At 36.3% G+C, this 21250-nt stretch overlaps 1 protein-coding gene across 2 annotated transcripts in view; it reads left to right on the forward strand.

Annotated features, from left to right (window-relative positions):
- The window catches only part of Prrg1 (proline rich and Gla domain 1), a 111371-nt gene that overhangs the window by 65273 nt on the left and 24848 nt on the right, over window positions 1–21250 (forward strand). For both annotated transcript variants that reach the window (XM_090326264.1, XM_090326265.1), the window contains exon 3: window positions 18871–19031. In XM_090326264.1, the coding sequence (XP_090182390.1) occupies window positions 18871–19031 (161 nt within the window). The remainder of the gene's footprint in view (window positions 1–18870; window positions 19032–21250) is intronic.

Raw genomic sequence — 21250 nt, forward strand, 5'->3', positions numbered from 1 at the left:
TTTGAGAAAGTCCCAAGGACAGTGCTCAGGGCCCTGAGCTCAAGCCCACGACTGGCAAAAAAAAAAAAAATTAAAAAAAAAAAACAGCCCGCAAGACCCAATTGCCAGTGGTCAAAATAGCTTTTGAAAATAATTTCAATTCAGATGGTTTTTGTTTCTGCACATTCCACAAGGGAAGGTATGTAAAGGAAAGGGTTTTGACACTGCTTACTTGATCTTTGTCAAAGTCAATCCTTTTTTACTGATGACTTTTTTATCTCTGTGCCTTTTTCTAGACACAAAACAATGTACCACGTAGAAAACCAGAAACACTATGAGATAACATGATTGGAAAGCTCCTTCAAAAAAAACAATGACATGCATAAATAAAAATTCTGTGTAAAATTCCAGTAGAGAATTAAACATGTTTCATACAATATGAGGACATTACAGGTGTTTTGCATTTTTATTTTTTGTCAATCATGGGCTTGGGCTCGGGGCCTGGGGGCACTGTCCCCTGAGCTCTTCAGCTCAAGGCTACCGCCCTACCCCTTGAGCCCCCAGCTGGCTTTGAACTGTGATCCTCAGCTCTCAGCCTCTTTGAATAGCTAGGATTACAGAATCTGAACTACTGCGCCTAGCCCAGGTGTGTGCATTTATATAGGTTCATAAAGTATTATATTCATAATAGTAAAAGTATTTTATCTTCAACTGTCTTTGGGTGGAACTTATTCTGCTCTTCCATTCTTCCCTTGAGCAAACTGTATACTCATGAAAAAAAGTTATAAAAGATTCAGTAATTCCAATAAGTATTATGTTTACCCACAAAGCAACTTTGGGATGTTTTTCCTGCTAAAAACAAAATCTTGGGTTATTGCTTTTTACTGTAGTACACAAGTAGAATTGGATTGAAAACATATCTGCTATTCTTGAGTTTTTTTTTTTCTATCATAGCACTATCTTCTAAGTGCTTTAGTAGCAATCTAGGATATTGATTAATCACTGTTTTTCGGGTTTGAGAACAGAGCTTCAGATAATTAAAAAAGAAAGAACAAAATTTCTGGAAGAAGTTTATCATACTGTCTCAGTAATGCCAGGTTGTCACACATTCTTATAGACCTTCCATTACAAAATAGGAAATAATATTCTCATTCCTATAACCCTAGCTACTCAAGAGGCTGAGATCTTGGGGGTAGCATGGTTTAAAAACTATCTTGGGGCAGCCACGTCCCACAAGATTACATCTCCAAAAACTAAAACAGCATGAAGCTGGGTTGGAGGCCATGGTTTTATGTGTTAAGAATGACAACCAAGCAAAAAAAGCTGAGCAAGGGATGAGGCCCTGAGTTTCAAAACACAAAATACTTGAAAAAAATAGTAATAATAGCCCATGAATCTTCTAAAGGGTTAAATTTGCTTTGTTGCTTAGAAAAATGATATATGTGGGATAGCTTAATGATTGCCACTGGAAGATTATTACATAGGAGTACAATTAGAATAAAAAAGATGATGATAACATTGTCCTCAATTTCTTCTCTTGAATTTAGTCTTTTAAAAACAACTTAAATGTTTTAAGCAATTAGCAGAGTTTCAAAAATTTGGAAGAAAAATCTTAGGTCTATAAAATTCTTAATCTTAAAAAGTCATCTTCTGGCTTCATTTTTCCTGCTTAATGATAACATACACTTAGTGTTTCTAGTATAAATGAATAAGTATATATCAGGAGTGGCAGTGTGTTTTACTTTGGAGATTTAGTTTTTGGAGTGATTCAATTTTTTGAGCTGTTTGATATATTTTTAGATATGAGGGCCTTTGTCTGCTGTATGGTTGGTGAAGATCTTCTCCCACTCTGTAGGCTTCCTAATTAATTTTACTAGCTATGTCCTTTGCCATACAAAAGCTCTGCAGTTTAATGCAGTCCCCACTTATCCAGCCTTTCTCTGATTTGTTTGTTGATTCTTGGTCCTTATTAAGAAAGTTTCTACCTGTGCCAAGGAGGCCCTAGTGTATCTCCTATTCCTTCTTGTAAAGTTTTCAGTGTGTCAGCTTTTACCTCCAGGTCTTTGATCCATTTGGAGTTTAATTCTAGTGCAGGGTGGACAAAGAAGGGTCCAACTTTAGGTTTCTGCAGGTGCTTAACCAGTTCTGCCAGCACCACTTATAGAAGAGGCTATCTTTCTTCCATTCTATTTTTTTTTGGCTCCCTTGTCAAAGATTAGGTGGCCATAGGTCTGTGGTTTAAGATCTGGGTCCTCAGTTCTATTCCATTGGTCTTCAGGCCTGTTTCTTGTGCCAGCACCAAGCTGTTTTTGATAATTATAGCTCTGTAATAGAGTCTAAAGTTTTGGTATTCAAATTCCTCCTGTGCTGTTCTTTCTGCTAAGAAGTGTTTTTTGCTATACGGGGTCTTTTTATTATTCCATATGAAAATTTTGGATTGCCTCTTCTATTTCTTTAAGAATGACATTGGGATATTGATGGGTATTGTGTTGAATTTGTAGATAAGCCCTTGGCAAGATTGTCATTTTTCACAATGTTGATTTCTTCCAATCCAGGAGCATGGGAGGTTTTTTCCATTTCCTTAGTTTCTGCTTTAATTTCCTTTTTCAGGGTTTTAAAGTTTTCATCAAAAAGTTCCTTTTACATTCTTAATTAAGCTAATTCCTAGGTACTTTATTTTCTTTGAGGCTGTTGTGAAAAGGAGTTACTTTCCTGATTGTTTGCCTCGTTCCTCTCACTGTTGGCATAGAGGAAGGCAGTTGATTTTTTGAGGGATAATTTTATAGCCTGGTACCCTTCCTAAGTTTTGAATCAGCTCAAGTAGCTTAGGAGTAGAGTCTATAGGATTCTTTAAATACAGAATCATGTCATCTGCAAAGAGGGATAGTTTTTACTTCCTCTTTCCCTACTTGGATCCCCTTTATGCTTGCTTCTTGCCTTATTGCACTGGCTAGGAATTCTAGTACTATGTTTAAAGAGGAGTGGAGAGAGAGGGCATCCTTGTCGCGTTTCCTGATTTTTAGAGGGGATGGCTTTTAGCTTTTCGCCATTAAGTATAAGGACTAGCTGTGGGTTTTGTCATACACAGCCTTTATTATATTGAGGAATGTTCCATGGATTCCTAGTTTTCTCCCAGAGCTTTTTAACATAAAGGGGTGTTGGATCTTGTCAAATGCATTTTTCTGCATCTATTGAGACAATCATGTGATTTTTTTGTCCTTGCTCCTGTTGATGTGTTTGAATTATATTCATTGATTTTGCGTATGTTGAAACCAGCTTGTGCCTCCCCGTGATGAATCCAGTTTGACCACAGTGTATAATTTTTTTTTGATGAGTTGTTTGTAGACGGTTTGGCCAGTATTTTTGTTGAGAAGTTTTTGCATCAATGTTCATCAAAGAAATAGGTCTATAGTTTCTCTTTTCTTTGATGAATCTCTGTCTGGTTTGGGGATGAGGGTTATACTGGCTTCATAGAATGAGTTTGGTAAAAAAAAAAAAAAAAAAAAACCTTCATTTTTCAATTTCGTTGAAGAGCTTGAGGAGTATTGGTGTGAGCTCTGCTTTGAAGACCTTATAGAATTCAGCTGTGAATCCATCTGGCCCTGGGCTTTTCTTAGGTAGAAGGTCTCTTATTGCCATTTCTATTTCAGTGCTAGAAACAGGCCCTGTTTTAGTTGGGATAGTTCTTGGTTCAGTGTGGGTATGTTAATATTGGCTAGGAATTCATCTATTTTCTTCTAGATTCTCAAATTTGTTGGCGTAAAGGTTTGAGAAGTATTCCCTCATGATACTTGGATCTTGGTAATTTCTGTCGTGATATTACCATTTTTCCTCTGCGATTTTGTTTTATTTCGATATGCTCTCTTCTTTTTTTTGGTAAGATTTGCTAAGGGTTTTGTCAATTTTGTTAATTCTTTCAAAGAAACCAACTCCTTGTTTTTGTTTTATTCTTTCTATAGTGTTTTTTTAGATTCCAAATCATTTAATTCTGTTTTGATTTTTAGTAATTTGCTTCCTTCTACTGGGATTATGGTTGGTTTTTGTTGCTCTTTTCCAGGAGCTTAAGGTGACACATTAACTTGTTGGTTTGCGATTTTTCCAACTTGTTTGTTATAGGCACTCAGAGCTATAAATTTTTCCTCTGAGTACTGCCTTTGCCGTGGTCTCAAATCAGCTGGTATTTTGTGTGCTCCTTATTGTTAAAATTTCATAAAACTGTTGGATTTCTGTTCTGATCTCTTCAATGACTCATTGGTGATTCAAACAATATGTTGTTTCAGTCTCCATGAGTTTACAGGGTTTTTCATTGGTGGAGATGTGTGTTCAGTTTCCAATTTGATGCCTTTGTGGTCTGAGAGCGTTCAGGTAATAAGTTCAGTGTTTTCTGAATCTGTCCAGGTTTTGTTTTTATGGCCTAAACAACAGCTCAAAAATTGAATCACTCCAAAACTAATCTCCAAAGTAAACAACCCATCCCATTAAAAAAAATGGGCCAAATGTGCCAGGAGTTTGGCCTAGTGGTTAAAGTGCTTGCCTAGCATGCACGAAGACCCGGGTTCAATTCCTTGGTAACCACATACATACAAAAAAAGCCAAAAAGTGGTGCTGAGGCTCAAGTGGTAGAGCTCTAGCCTTGAGAAAGTCCAAGGACAGCGCTCAGGCCCTGAGCTCAAGCCCAGGACTGGCAAAAAAAAAATGGGCCAAAGACTTAAAGAGAGTCTTCTCTGAAAAAAGAAACAAAAAATGGCCTATAGACACAGGAAGAAAATGTTCAACATCTCTGGTCATAAAAGAAATGCAAATCAAAACAACGCTAAGATTCCACCTCACTCCAGTTTAGAATGGCCAGCATCAGGAAAAACTAATAACAACAGATGCTGGAGGGAATGTGGCCAAGAGGGATCCCTACTACACTGTTTGGTGGGAGTGCAAACCACTATGGAAAAGCAGTATGGCAGTGCCTCAAAAGGCTAAACATAGAGCTCCCCTATGAACCCAGCAATTCCACTACTTGGCATTTACACAAACCATCCAGAAACTAGGGCATACTAAATCCACTAGCACAACAATGCTCATTGCAGCATTATTCACCATAGCAAAAGATATGGAAACCAACCTAGATGTCCCTCAGTTTGATGAGTGGATCAAACAACATGTGGTAATTTGTACACAATGGAATTCTATGCTGCTGTCAGAAAAAAAAACAACATCTACCCATTTGTTAGGAAATGGAAAGACTTAGAAAAAAAAATCATATTAAGTGAAGTAAGCCAGTCACAAAGGAACTTAGGCTCAATGGTTTTCCCTCATTTGACATAATTAGTAGAAAACCTTGGGCTCTCACAGCAGAGATTTGCAATAGAGCAAAAACCTTGATACATGAGGCCATATAGTATGAAGCTAATTGAAAGGACCTCCAGGATATTGAAAACAAAAGCCATATAATGAATGATTGTTGTCCTTAATGTACTATGTTATCACTCATCTCTTTTTGCTGTCCCCTTGGTTATCTCATATTGTTACAGTATCTCACTTTGTTTTTCTGATATATTGGATATATTTGTATTTGGTTATTTGAAATTGGATAGGGAAGGGTGGAAAACCAAGATTGGGGGGTGGGGGGAGGGTAATGGGGGACCAAGACATGTGAAAATTGTATCAATGTATGTGAATTAATGCACCTTCTATCTGACAAATATCATGCAACCCTTTTATTAATTATAATAAAAAAATATAAAAAAGAGTGGCAGTGTGACCAGTTATTAGTTTTTTATTTCTTAGTGAAACTTGGCAGTGTAACTTCTTTAAGTTTATGCATTGTGTGGCTCTTTTATCCCCAAGTACCCAACCATATTCACAACCTTTGAAGACATTGTATGAATAAAGGTGGTTTATAGCCACCACAGAAAATCTCCAAGGTCTTTTTATTCATTGTGGAATAGCTACTCATTTGAAGACAACTCTCAATTTTAACTGAACATAAAGCTCCATATTTTTCAAATAAGGAAATGAACCTTCAAAGTAGCAATCCTAGTAAAGTGACAGTGTTGTAATATAGTGCTTGGTTTATAGTTCACAGGAGGGCTTGCATCTGAATTCAATTAAGTATTCCATTTTTAGGGCCTATATTAGATCAAAAGTGTCTCTTTATTGTGGTGACATATTCATGCTCCTGTAATATGGAAGATGGCACTGATTTATTTATACTTGTCTTCATAAGCTAACTGCTGACATTATTTTTCCTGCCATAAGTGTTTTTTCACATAGTCTCATATTTAAGTATTGGGCTACATTTTAGAAATTCATTCTAGTGTTTTTTATCTTTAATGCAATCACTTTTCCTTAGTTATATTCAAGAAGAATATAACACTTTAATACATGAGATTTCATTGGTTTTCCCAAAACTTAGCACTACTGACATTTAATTTGAGGTAATGCTCAGATTATAACCATTTTAAAAATGTGCAATTTCAGTACTATTCTATACAAGCATAATGTTGTACAAAAATCTAGTTTCAAACCATTTTCATCAACTGAAAGAAGCAGCCCAGCACTGTTAACTTTCCTTCTTTTTTGGATATGTAGCTGATCTGAAAACAGTTCCCCTAAGCCAGACTCAAAGGAACATAGGCTCGATGGTTTTCCCTCATTTGTCATAATCAGTAGAAAACCTTGGGCTCTCACAGCAGAGATTTGCAATAGAGCAAAACCTAGATACATAAGGCCATCTAGTATGACGCTAAATGAAAGGACCTCTAAGATAGAGAAACAAAAGCCATATAATGAGTGATTGTTGTCCTTAATGTACTATGTTATCTCTCATCTCTTTTTGCTGTCCCTTGTTTCATCTTATATTGTTACAGTATCTCACTTTGTTATCTGATATATTGGATTATATTTGTATTTGGTTATTTGAAAATTGGATAGGGAAGGGGGGAAAAACAAGATGAGGGGTGGGGGGTGAAGGGGAGGGAAATGGAGACCAAGACCATGAGAAAGGGTATCAATGTATGTGAATTAATGCACCTTCTATCTGGCGAATATAAATGTAACCCTTCTATTAATTACAATAAAAATATAGGAAAAAAAAAGTTCACCTAATTATACCTATACATGGCCGGAATTACCACCACACACAGCTTTTCTTTTATTGAGACTGATTCACTTCACATTGTGATCTTCCCATCTTTTTTCAGTTGGAGCAAACAACTGCGAAGCAAAACACTTCAAGCTTACCATGTTAGAAAATAGTAATTCATATTTGATCCTTCTTAGAATTAGAGTATCACATTATGTGAATATTTTTATTCCACATTTTATTGTCAATATTGCTACTATGAATGCTAAAGTACAAATTCTTATTTGAGTATCTATTTTCCATTTTTTTGAATATACATCTAAAAGAGACTGTTGACATTTGCGATATACAGTTCCTTCTTCTGGACAGTTTTTTATTGCATTGCAAAAATGTTAAAACACTTTCCTTGGCCTTTCTGTACTCAACATCAGTGGTGCGCCTGCCCTTAGTGGGGCCAGCCAGAAAATGTATCTAAATGTTTGCCCATATTCCGTGGTGAGATGAAGAATACCTGTGGTTGAGAATCACTAAAATTGAATAAAGGAGAAGTACCTTAAGAGATAAGCCAAAATTTATATATTAGGATGTTTTAAAAAATATTAGTTTTTTGTAAAGTGTTTTTAAGATCTTTGGCTAACTTTTTTATTACAGTTATTTGTTTTCATTTTTCATATCAGATATTTAAGAAACTAATTTTGTATTTTTTAATTAATTAATTAATATTGCCAGTTCTGGAGCTTGAACTCAGGGCCTTGGCACTGTCTTTGAGCTTTCGCAAGGCTAGTGCTCTACCACTTGAGCCACAGCCACCAATTCTGGCCTTTTTCTGTGTATGTGGTATGAAGTAATGGAACCCAGAGCTTCCTGCAAGCACTCTATGGCTAGGCCACACTCTTAGCCTTTTTTTTTTTGCCAGTCCCTAGGCTTGAGCTCAGGGCCTGAGCACTGTCCTTGGACTTTCTCAAGGCTAGAAACTCTACCACGTGAGCCTCAGCACCACTTCAGGCTTTTTTTCTATGTATATGGTACCGAGGAATCGAACCCGGTCTTCATGCATGCTAGGCAAGCACTTTAACCACTAGGCCAAACTCCTGGCCCACTCTTAGCCTTTTTTATATTTTATAAAACAAATAAAAATATTAATTAGCTGGGTCCCTGTGGACCACACTTTTTCATCTTAGCCACTCAAGAGGCTGAGATCTGAGGATCATGGTTTCAAAGCCAGCCTGGGCAGGAAAAGTTTGTGACATTCATATCAATTAGCCTCCAGAAAAACTGCGAGTGATGATATGGTTCAGAGTGGGAAGAGTGCTCTCCAGAGCAAAGAAAGCACACATGACCAACCAAAAATAAGATGGATAGTTAGGTAGATAGATAGTTTTTAAAGCATATTTTTCATAGAATTTTTAATGTTTTTAGTAAGATTGAGCTGACCATACATAAAATTTTCCCAGTTACCCCCTGCCAAAAAACCCTTGCATATCCTCCCTCATTTTTGAGCACTCTTTCCTCCATACTGATACATTTATTTACAGTTTCATTAGCTCACATCGACACTATCATTATCACTCAAAGTCGATGGTGTTATTTATTCTATGGGTTGGTATTAATGTATAGTGACATTTATCTTCTATTATTGTAACATACAGCTTAGTCAAATTGCGCTCTTCTTGCTCATCCTTCCATCCTCATAAACCCAGGGATAATTATTTATCACTTTTATTTTTTTCACAGGTTTTATCTTTTCTAGTATGTCACATAGATATAATCATACATGTATTATATATTATGTATATATACATATGCCCAATCATCCAGAATCCAGACTGGCTTCTTTCATCAGTAATATGCATTTTGTTTCCCCCATATATTTTTGTAGCCTTTGCACCTTACTTTTATCAATGAATAATATTCCATTTCTGAATGTTTTTACAATTTTTCCCATTCACATACTGAAGGACATCTTGGCTACTACTAAGTCTTGCATTCATGTCCAAAAAGTTTTTGTATATGGAGGTAAATATAAGGAGCAGAATTCCTGGATCACATGGTATGAATATTTTCAGTTTTTGTGAAAAAACTGCTAAACTGTCTTCCAAAATATCTATACTATTTTCTGTGCTCACTAACAGTGAGAATTTTTGCTTCATATCATTGACAACATTTGGTGCCCCATTACTTTTCCCTTTTAAATCCTAAACATAATACCTTAGATGAAAAAGTTCACCTCAGACATATGTCACAGCATTCTGTTCATGACATTCAGCTAATCCATCGAGTTTAGATAAAAAATCAACCAAGAATCTTTAACAGAGGACATTCCAGAACTCAAATTGTGGCGACCTTAAGTTGCTTTAGATATGAATACTGTATTCAAGTAAAAACCCAAATGCTGCTCTCTCTTGCTTCTAGAGTAAATGCTCCTATTAAAAAAAACATTGATTTCACAAGTGAAAAGCCATTTCTGAAATTCATGTGGTCACGAAAGCACTAATTCATCATTGATACTGCCTTTCTTAAATCCATTATTGCTCTATTGTGGGCTAGAAAAGAAATGTAGCTGAATGTTTTTTTATAGTAGCTACTTTTGGAACATGGTTTTTGTAGTTAATGGAAAATTTCCCCATACCTAGATTCTAGATTATAGTTGTCATATAAAGCACATATCCTACGGCCTGTTATTGTTGGTTTATAAAGCCAATACTGTAACATCTACTGTCGGGGTTTTTAGCACTCTTTACCTCCTGACCCAGCAGGGAAGGGCAAAGAGAACACGCCCCCCACTAAGATGAGACGGAGAGAAAGGATAGGGCCGGCTGGCTGCCTTCACCCCAGCCCTCCCTCTCCAGAGGGGAAGACACATTCGCGGCTGGGGAGAGAATGTCACTACAGACTCGTTTAATGGGAAGACACCAAGGGGCTAAAAGTAAGAAGCAGGAATCTATTAACATAAAAGTAGGCTGGACGGGGGGGGGGGGGGGGGGGGGGGGGTGGGGCGGGGGGGGGGGGGGGGGGGGGGGGGGGGGGTGCGGTCAGAGAGGGTGGCAGGGCCAATCCATGGGTTCGCGGTAGCCTTATTTTACATCACAAACCATAGCCAAACCTCCCAACCAGGAGACAGGCAGGTTGAATCTCCAAAACCAGGAAGTGAGCACTGGGCCACGAGGTAGGCCCTTTACCTTTGATGTGACGTGCCCCCACAATTCTACATGTTTAAAACTCTCACAATTAATAAGTCCTATCTACGTCCTTTTCCCGTTAGATGATTATTAATTACAGTTATATCCATGTTCTTTCACAAAGATAGCAGTATTATATTATTTTATAGTTGTAATAACTATAGAATGTAATTGAAGCACCAATAAGGGGAAAATAGCCATCTTTGGAATGCACCCATCCTGAAGACTGTACCTGATTGTGGGTTTGTGGGCAAAGTTTGACTATTCATTTTATATTAGTAATTCAAGGAATTTCTCCAAGTCTACAAATATCACATTAGAATACTGTACCTTTAAACCTATTGGTATAACCTCGATTAATCATGTCATCTGCCTTGCATGAGAAGCTATACATTTTAAAGCCATTTCTAAGAAAATTTCACATTTTACCTTCCTTTGTGGGAGAATCTGTTAAACTATTTCTCGGTATCTCAGTTTTATGCGCATAAAATCATTAGATAACAGACAAGCTGAATATATGATCAAAAAGTTGACCCTTAAGAAACCCATATTGGGGTAGTTAGTACCACTTTGAGGAAATCATGTTTGTTTCATTTTTAAAAAAAACAGAATGTTGGCTTTATAGTCATGAATTGCTTCATTTATTTTCTCTCTTACAGAAATCCATTCCTGGCATATTATTCATACTTATTCTGGGAAATATTTATATTGTTAGGTACTTTTTATTGTGTGCATCCAATAGTACAAAGATATTTTTTCAAAATGTCTTAGGTTATAATCGTATTCAGCACATTGCTATTAGGAAGTAGGTTTTGGGTATTAAAACTATTAATAACAATTGTTTCTCCTGTCAAATCCTTACATTTCCTACTCTTGTGAGTCAGTATGAAAACTTCAAATTCATTTTTAAATACCTGAGCTCTTAAGTGGATTTCAGATCTCTAAATCCTTATAAACACATACTATATGTTATTCTCAATAAACTATAGGTTTTTGGCATATGGGCACTACCATATTGTAAATTCTGAATAATAAATATATAAGCAGTGAGAAATTGAATTCTTAATTTCCATAAATAAGTTATAGTGTGGAAATATTATTGAGAAATATTCTGTTTTTTACCATCCTAAGTAAAGATAAGAAGATGACCCAGGTAATATCTTTATAGTTTGCACAGTTTATTAGGGAGTGAAATGTGCCAGGATGTGAGACTTTGTTTTCCTAGAGAAAGGTATTTCCTCAGTCTGTGAAAGAAGTGCTTATTTAACTCCTACGTCAGCAGAAAGAAAATTTAAAGGCATTGCATACAGGAACAATTGAGTAATTGTATCTCAATGGCTTGCAAAGAGGAAAACAAGGACTTATGACATTCTGTTAAGATTTTAAAAAAAGAAACAAGACATAGGAGTAGATAGGATTACTTTTTTCTTATGTATGTATGTTGGTTTGTTGGTTTGTTAATTTTTTTTGGCTATAAGTATTTGGATATGAGACAATATTCTCACTTTGCAAAATTTGCTAAATTCTTGCCAGTGGAAAAAATTTCTTGCCAATGATAAAACTTTTTATTATTGCAACTAAAAGTACCCAAGGACTTTTATCCAACATCTTTGCTTCACAAATTAAGAAAGCTTGTCAGATATGTTAAGTAAAAATTGATCTAGTCATGCAACTAGTTTCCAGACAAGGCTAAATTAGAATGCATATGTGCCAACTATAATTCAGTGCCTTTTCACCTTACTACTTTAGTCTTATGCTACAGTTCCATTTGACTCAATACAGGTTGATGAATGGATATTGGCTTTCCTAGACTTCAGTATCTCTCAAAAGACAGCTTTCATGTGCCAGATAGCCAGGTTGAATAAACAGATAGCTTTGCATGAAAATTTTATATCCAAACTGGACATTAGAGATTTGTTTAGAAAAGAAAATTAAGTTTCTGGTTAGTTGGATAGACCAATTGCAGAATCAGTCTGTGTTACACCAACATTTACACAACCTTGTCTGGGAACAGATTTTTCCATTTGAATAAATACATTTTGTGTATTTTTGATGGCTTGCCTTTTTAATCTGTTAAATAAACTTTTTTAGACTGAGAGAGTACCTCAGTGGGTGAGCATTTTCCAAGCATGCACAAAGCCCTGGATTTGATGCCCAACATTGAGAATATTTTTAAAACAGTATTTTTATGAACATAGCTCTAAATTAGATCATATAAAATTTCCTGCCTCATGTAAACATTGTCCTGAACTTTACTGATGACTCAGATTCACCATGATGAAATATAATTATTGATGTCTACTTCATCTGTCTTTCTTTTCCCTTACCTTCAAATTAATTAGCTTTCAGATCTTATTGCTGTCAGCATACTGATCTAGTTCAGCTTACCCAAGACACTTTCTACTCAGTTTTAATGTTCTCTGAGGCTTTTAAGTCCTAGAGCCAGGTTCATGGATATGGAGAGAAAAAAAAACTAACATTTGTGTATTATATAGTACATAAACTTGGTTATTTCTTCTTTCTGAGTTGATGAGATTGGATTTACTTGAGAACTTCTACATAAACGAGTTATTGCTATTAATAACATCCACAAGGATTATATAAAATATTGACTAGCAACCTAAATTTCAATAGAATATAATTTAACTAGGGTTATTTTGTTGTAGCTCCCTATTTTTCTAAACTCTTATATCTGTCATATATATATATATATATATATAATCTTTCTTTCTTAACTTGTCCTTCCTAAAAAAGCTATTTTTGTGATTTTCTTAAATTTCCAGTCATGACCATGGGCTTATACATCAGAAGCCCTTAGTTGCAGGATTACAATCTCTGCCTCAGACATATGTAGGTATGGAACAATGGCCACATAAATTTGGGGCCATCTATAGCAGCCATTTTCTTTCTTTTGTGTATGTACATGCGTGTGTATGCTGGTCCTGGGGCTTGAACTTAGTACTTGAGTACTTTTTCTGAGCTTTTTGCTTAGGCTAATATTCTACCACTTGATCCACAGCTCCACTTCCAGCTTTCTTGGTAGTTTATTGGAGAGACTCCTGCCTGGGCTATTTTCAAACCATGATGCTCAGATCTCCAACTCAGAAGTTCTTAGTATTACAGGCATGAGCTACCAGTGCCCAGTTTAATAGCAGCCATTTCCAAATTTCTAGTGCCTTAGGACTCAAAGCTGCTGATAAACAGCAGTTCTGGTTTGAGTGGACTCTTACCTCTTGAACTTTACTGTTACTAGACAGTTATCCTCTATTATTAAAACAGGGAATTTAAAAGTGCTAGGTTAAAAGATATTTATCTAAGGGAAAGAAATAGTCCAGGGATTATAGGCTATCCACATACATATGACAAAAAGTAAAGTTAGAAACAAGCATACTATATACTATAGCAGTTATTCAGCATGGTATGATTTTAATTCAAAGGATTTATAACATTCTACAGCATGTATATGTTGCATATACGTGTGTTCTTTGAATTTTTTTGTCTCCCTCGACTTGTTGTTCATGCTGGCATATCACCACCTGAGCCATGCCTCCAGTTCATGATTTTGCTACTTAATTGGAGAGTGAATCTCATGAACTTTCTGCCAGGTCTGGCTTTGAACTGTATCCCTGTATTCCAGCCTCCTAGTAGCTAGGATTATAAGTTTGAGCCATCAGTGCCTAATTTACCATATGTTTTATGAGACTTTCATAATGACTACAGATATGTTGCAACAGGATAAAGATTGATTCCAAGGCCATGTTTAGTTGAATAGAACACATTTGTCTTCTAATTGTCAACCGTCAAGATATGTGAAAGATAATCTTGGTCTTGGAAGAGCCAAAGCACAAGTATACTAAAAACGTTACATTCCACTGGTCATGTAGCTGAAATTAGGTTGTCTATTCAGTTGAACCAAGTGAAAAGATATGATAAACATTTTAGTGTCTATGTGGTAGTATCATACTTTAAATAACACTTCCTAAAACTAATACATCTCATCCTAGACTTGAACAAGGGGACTGACCTCCCAGTCACTCCTTCATTAAGCACTTAAATTTCATTTCAAGCAATGCTACCCTTATTCATTTATTCTGTATTTGCAAAATTACCTTTAATTTTATTTTTCTGTATCTATAGTTTCTCTTTTCATGCAATAAGTACACCAGTCATATTATAATTTAGTCCTTTTAATTCATTCATTGCCAAGTCCTGAATAAAGAAATTTATGCACATTACTACTGTGGTGTTATTAATCTAAATTTACAGATAAAATTGCCATGCTGAGTTTTTTTATTTCTGCATGTGCTCTGATAACCCTTTGGATTACTTTCTAACTTGTGTACCACTTTACAGTTGGGATCAATAAGATCACATTTGTTACTTAAATGCAATCCTTGTAATGCACAAATATGAAGATATTCTTTTCCTTTCCAGCCTTGTTTCCATAGGAAATCCAAGAACTCTTGAATTACACAATAGCCTACTAGACTGACCACACTAAAATGCAGGTTCATTTTTAGAACGTTACTGTTTTCTGTTATTCTTAGTGTTCATGTTTTTGATGCTAGTATATAATCTTACATCATAAACATTCTTTGGCTGGGTGCTGCGGCTTGTGACTATAACCCCAGCTTTGGGATTCGCAGAGATTGAGAAAATCCAGGTTTGAGGCCATCCTGGGGGGAAAAAAGCTAGCAAGACGCCTCCCTACTCACAAAACATACTGGGACATGGTGCTGTTTGCTTATTATCCCAGCTATACAGGAGGCATAAGTAGAAGGATTGTGGCTAAATTTGACCTTCCCAAGAAAAATGAGACCTTATCTGATAATAACTGAAGCAAAAGAGACTGGAGGCATAGCTCAAGTACTAGAAGTACACATAATATAGCAAGTAAGCATAAGTCCCTGAATTCAAAACCTATTACTGCCAATAAATAAGTAAACAAACAAACAGGAGTATACAAACTAGTATACATTCTTCAGGAAGTGGGGGCTCGGGATAGTTTTAATGTTATTAGAAGAATCAATAAAGGGCCTCAGGTGCAGGGTACCCAGCTAGGCTACATGTAAATTATAATGCTGTGAAGGAACCTTTCTACATAGTATTTCACTCTCGTGTGTGAATGGTAACATGGTAAGCTTGGCTTCTCAATATTTCAGCTATTTGGCCCCCTCATTTCAGTCTTCATATTCCTAATGTGTTACTATTATGAAATACCTAAGGCAGACTCACTTTATAAAGAAATTGTACTAATTTGTCTCACAGTTTGTTGTTTGAAGCTCAAAACAACATGGTGTAGGTTCTGGTAAAAGTCCCTCATGGTAGATGGCAATGACAGAAGTATATGTGAAGAGAAATATCTCCAAATGGGAAGCCATAGAGATACTATAATCCTTCAATCTATTCTAAAGGCTGACCTCCAGTGTCCTAACAAATTCTCAGTAGATCCAACCACTTAAGGATCCACCATTTTTAACTACCTTATGAATATACTTATTTTGTGTGCATATGTGTATGTATCACTCATAGGTTGAAATACTCTCTTTAGTTAGAATATTTTTGAGCTGAATATAAAGGCAAAATTTAAATTTATGTTGCTGTCTGTCTCTATTTGTGTGTGTGTGTGTGTGTGTGTGTGTGTGTGTGTGTATTGGTAGGTTGAAATATACTCTTTAGTTGGAATGTTTTTTTAACTAAATCTGAAGACAAAATTTATGTTGTTGCCTGTGTATGTGTGTGTGTGTATGTGTGTGTGTGTGTGTGTGTATTGGTAAGTTGAAATATACTTTTTAGTTGGAATGTTTTTGAACTAAATCTGAAGACAAAATTAAGTTTGTGTTCTTGCCTGTGTGTGTGTGTGTGTGTGTGTGTGTGTGTGTGTGTGTGTGTGTGTGTGTGTGTAGTATTGGGACTTGAAATCAGGACCTGGATGTCGCTTAGCTTCTTCACTCAACTCTGGTGCTCTGCTACTTGACAGCTCCACTTCCAGCTTTTGGATGGTTTAATTGAGGATAAGAGTTTCATGGATTTTTCTGCCCAGGCTGGATTCAAACTATAATCCTCAGATCTTATCTCCTAAGTAATTAGGATTACAGGCATGACTTGCAGTATCTGGTTCTCATTTCTTTTAATGGGATAGCTCTCTGATTTAAATAACATCTTAATGTTATGTTCTTAAAGCACATTTACATTCTGTATTCTTGTCACATCATATAATCCATGATTAAGACATGCATGTGACCTGCTAAATTCACAGAGTTTAAGGTGGAGACAAATATCACTTCTTAGCTTTAGCGTGTGTGTGTGTGTGTGTGTGTGTGTGTGTGTGTGTGTGTGTGTTGAAGGACCATAGGTTCAATTTTAAAGTCCTAATGAAAGTCCCTACACTATGGAAAATCCACTTTTTTGCAGCCTGGAAGCTGCTGGAGATTATGAGAGCAGACAATCTGATTTCGTGCTAAAAGCCAAAGCTGCCACATTCCCCTTCAGTTTGTTCCCCCACAACAAAAGGTAATTCTGGGGCTAGGAATGTTGCTCAGTGGTAGAGTACATGCTTGGGAATTTAGTGATCAATTCTTAAATATCACAAACTCTGAGCACTTCTTAGAATCATGTTCCCTGCCCTAAAGTGTTCATATTCTAGCTCTTGGCGTGAACTCTACTGATTCAGTGGCCGCGAGTTTGGCCTAGTGGTAGAATGCTTGCCTAGCGTCCATAAAGCCCTGGGTTTGATTCTTCAGTACAACATAAACAGAAAAAGCCAGAAATGGTACTGTGGCTCAAATGGTAGAGTTTTAACCTTGAGCAAAAGAATGTCAAGGACAGTGCCCAGGGCCTGAGTTCAAACACCAGGACTGGCAAAAGAAAAGTGATTCTGGTATCATCATGCAGGGTCCATCAGATTTATAATGTGTGTGTGTGTGTGTGTGTGTGTGTGTGTGTGTGTGTGTGTGTGCATGTGTGTGCATGTGTGTGTATGTGTGTGTGTGTGCATGTGTGTGTGTGTTCCAGTTCTGGGACTTGTATTCAGGACATGGGCCCTCACACTGAGCTACTTTTGCTCAAGGCTAGTGCTCTACCACTTGAGCCAGAGCTCTACTTCCAATTTTCCAGGTATTAGTTTAGTGGAGATAAGAATCTTAAGGACTTCCTGCCTGGTGTGAGATCTTCAGATCTCAGCGCCCCCCAAAGCAAATTACTTTTCTAAATACTGGTAAATACTCCTTCACCATTTCCTATTTCCTAGTGTATGGCAGACATAACTAATACCTAATACAATCTTTCCTTTGGGGTCAGACTTGTACTCCATTTAGTGCCTTCTAATTGGCTAGATTAGGCAAGCAAGATAAAATGTACTTGCCATCCTTAGTCCATCTAGAGTTCTCAGTATTATATTACCTTGCCTCTTGGAATGAGAAATACATAAGAGATATTTATGGAATGCTCTAGTAATGTGATTAGACTAGGGTTAGAAAATCTTTGTCTTGCTTTTATTACCTACCAGTTGCTTATCCCCAATTAGTGTAATTTCTGTTTTTAGAAATTGACTGTGTTTGTCCATCAAGCTAGGATATGAGAAAATAATTTAGTTTTTATAGTATTTTATCTTTTTCCTAATACAACCTAGAACTGGGGCTCACACCTGTAATTCTAGCTACTCAGGAGGCTGAGAATTGAGAATCGTGGTTCAAAGTCAGCTCAGGGACAACACCCAGGCCCAGAGTTCAAGGGTAGGGTGGTAGCCTTGAGCTGAAGAGCTCAGGGACAGTACCCAGGCCCAGAGTTCAAGCCCCATGACCAAAACAATAACAAAAAAACTAGTTACTATGAAAATAAAAAATCATTGTGAGCAAAAATATTGCCGATTTTTGCTTTTATTTTTGTTGTTGTTTGGAGATAGTGGCTCACTATGGAGTCCAGGGTAGCATCAAATATGACTACTTAATTTATTTTACTGAGTTTCATGAGTACATTCTGCATGTTTATATGCAATGCCTCTATAAATCATGAAAAAGAATGTTTTTCCTTAAAAAGAGTGAAATGAGTTGAAGTGTGTTAAAGTGTTACCACATTATTTTTAACATAAGTTCATTTAGAACATAATTTCTATGAATGTTCCCTTGAAATGACTTATGATAAAATTTATCTTGTCATTATTATTGTGTCACTTCTTTTAATAAGGTCAGTTGGAGATTTATTTGTTTTTAGCTGGAGAGACAAAAACAATCTCTGCAGTCTAGAGACGATTTTGAGTTTGATTTGGTTGTTGTTGTCCAACAATACCTTGGGGTATCCACTTACAGTAGCGAATATAAGTATTGCTATCATTATTACTATATTTAAACGTTCATGGTAGGCAGGAATGTATAAAGTCTGAATATAGCATGGTTAAGTATGTCAGTACCCCTGCCCAAGGCAACTGTGACTGACAGGACATCGTGACATGATGAGGAAGCTGGCAAATGCCCTGGTTTGAAGCTAAGTATTGCTTCACTGCTGACTCAACTGACAAGTGGATTAGGATGATGTCTGTGTTTTTTGAAGAGCATCTAGTAGTTTTCTTCTTGTATATTAACTTCCCACAGGGGATTTTTATCACAATTTTATGCTTATTATTATATTTCTTTTTAGTTTTCCTTACAGGAGAAAATGCCAACTCAGTTTTAAAACGTTATCCAAGAGCTAATGGCCTTTTTGAAGAAATCAGACAGGGCAACATTGAACGAGAGTGCAAAGAGGAAATCTGCACATATGAAGAAGCCAGAGAAGCTTTTGAAAATATCGAAAAAACAGTAAGTATATCAGCACTTGATTTTTACGTTTTTTTCCTGCCTTTTTGATGCTTATCTGAAACCTGCATTCTCAAAGTTTGGGCATTGCTACCAGTAAAAAATTACTTTTGCAAAGAAGTGTGAAAATAGTATGTAACTCTGTGTATAGGAGACACAGATTCATGACCTTGTGTATTGGTCCATTTCCTTAGTATACTGATGAGTTAAAAATCTTCAGGGCAAGAGAAAAGCATCTAGTTCACATGCTTTGAGCTGGAAAGTTAATATTTTTTATTACTTTACTATGCAGAATCAAAAAGCAACAGAGGCAGAAGAAGCTAATGGATACTGACAGTGTTTGAATATATTTTTCTGTTGGGCTAGGGGTGTAGTTCAGTGTTAACAGATTAAAATACTTTCCACCGAATGCTTGAGCCCCACTTAAAAAAATAGCACACCTCTCTAATGCAAAAGGAATGTCCAGTAGATTTTCCTTTTAATTCCATGACATTATTTCTCTTAAACTCTGTTTCTTTAGATCGCATGCTATTTTGGAGATCATGGATGGGAAGGCACAAAGCAGGAGTGTCAGTCAGTTTTATAGATCTTCCCCATAGTTGGCAATTTAGAGCAGATCTTATCTGTACATGAGCTAATTTGAAAACTTTCACACTGCACATGCAAAGATATACTTCTGTGTACCATAAATAATATGAGATGCGAAATAAATGATATCTGATATGCTACAGGGGTATTACCTATGCCATAGAAGCAATAGATGTATAAGAATTTTAAAGAGGAGTTTGATCTTTTATTAGGTAAAGAGATTTATTGGAACATATTATAAACATGTGTGGAAATGTCATAATGAAATCCCCTTCTATATAACTAATGTAAGCTAATAAAAAAGATTTTTAAAAAGTTCTGTGCAAGGCCCTGATGGCTCACATCTGTAATTCTAGCTATTGAAAAGGCTCAGTTCTGAGAATCTCGGTTCAGCTCCAGCCTGGACTTAAAAGTCTGAGACTTCTTACCTCCAATTAACCACCTGAAAACCAGAAATGGCACTGTGACTCAAAGTGGTAGAGCGCAAAACTTGAGCTGAAGAGTTCAGTGACAGTGCCCAGGCCCAGAGTTCTAGCTCTATGACCAACAAAAAAGAAGAAGAAAAAAGTAAAAAACTTCTGCAAGATTTGGAGAAAAGAACCGACAGAAAGATGCTTAGATATATGGCTGCTAGATTCTAGTGTATAAAGCATAGAAAAATCTATTTTTATACCAGTCCTGGGGCTTGAACTCAGGGCCTAGATACTGTACCTCAGCTTTTGTTCGAGGCTAGTGCTCTACCACTTGAAACATAGTTCTACTTCTTGGTATTTTAGTGGAGCTAATTACTTCATGGACTTTCATGCCTGGGCTGGCTTGGTTCTCCTATCGCAGCTTCCTGTATAACTAGTGTATAGGCATAAGCCATCAGCACCTGGTACAAAATTGGTTTTTAAACTGATAAAATGTGAGCTTAATCAGTTTCACTAATTCAGTTCAGGTTTATTAAATATAGTATGAGTTATAGATCTGATTTTTCCACATGGCTTTCGAGTTGTTCAAACACCATTTACTAAAATGTTCTTCTTCACTCTGGCAAAAATAAGTTATCTTCTACCACATACCTAATTTCAATATGTACTTATTCTATTTCAGGGTTTTATATTTAGTTCATTGGTCCAACTTTATGCTCAAATGATCATACCATACGATTTTAACTATAGAAGATGTGTTGCAAGTTTTAGTGTAAATGCATTCATTCTTATATGTTATTCTTTTTCTGTTGTTTGTGAGCAGTTCTTCCATGCTTATTTTTCATATAAAATCTATTATTAACTTGTCTAGCTCCAGATAAAAGTGCTTTTCAGTATTTTATTGGGATTGCATTCAGTCTGCACATCTTCTCCCCAAATCTGCTTTTACCACAGTAAGTAGTAACTTCATCCAGTCATCTGTTTGCCCTCTCATTCTTCTTTTTCATATCCCAAATTGCAGCTAAAATGCATGATTCTAACATGAAAATACAATCAAAATCTAGTTACCTTGTTACCTCTCTGCTTGTCTCTCTACTTGCTAATTTATATCCAAACCCCCTGTTAAGGCAGGTAGCACAATATGGAGAGGTGACAAAACTTTAGGAAGTGAGATTGAACTGAAGGAAATAGGTCACCGGGATTGTGTTGTTATAGGAGCTC

Source organism: Megascapheus bottae, chromosome X, assembly GCF_031878675.1.
Source record: "Megascapheus bottae isolate mThoBot1 chromosome X, mThoBot2.hap1, whole genome shotgun sequence".
NCBI lineage: Eukaryota > Metazoa > Chordata > Mammalia > Rodentia > Geomyidae > Megascapheus > Megascapheus bottae.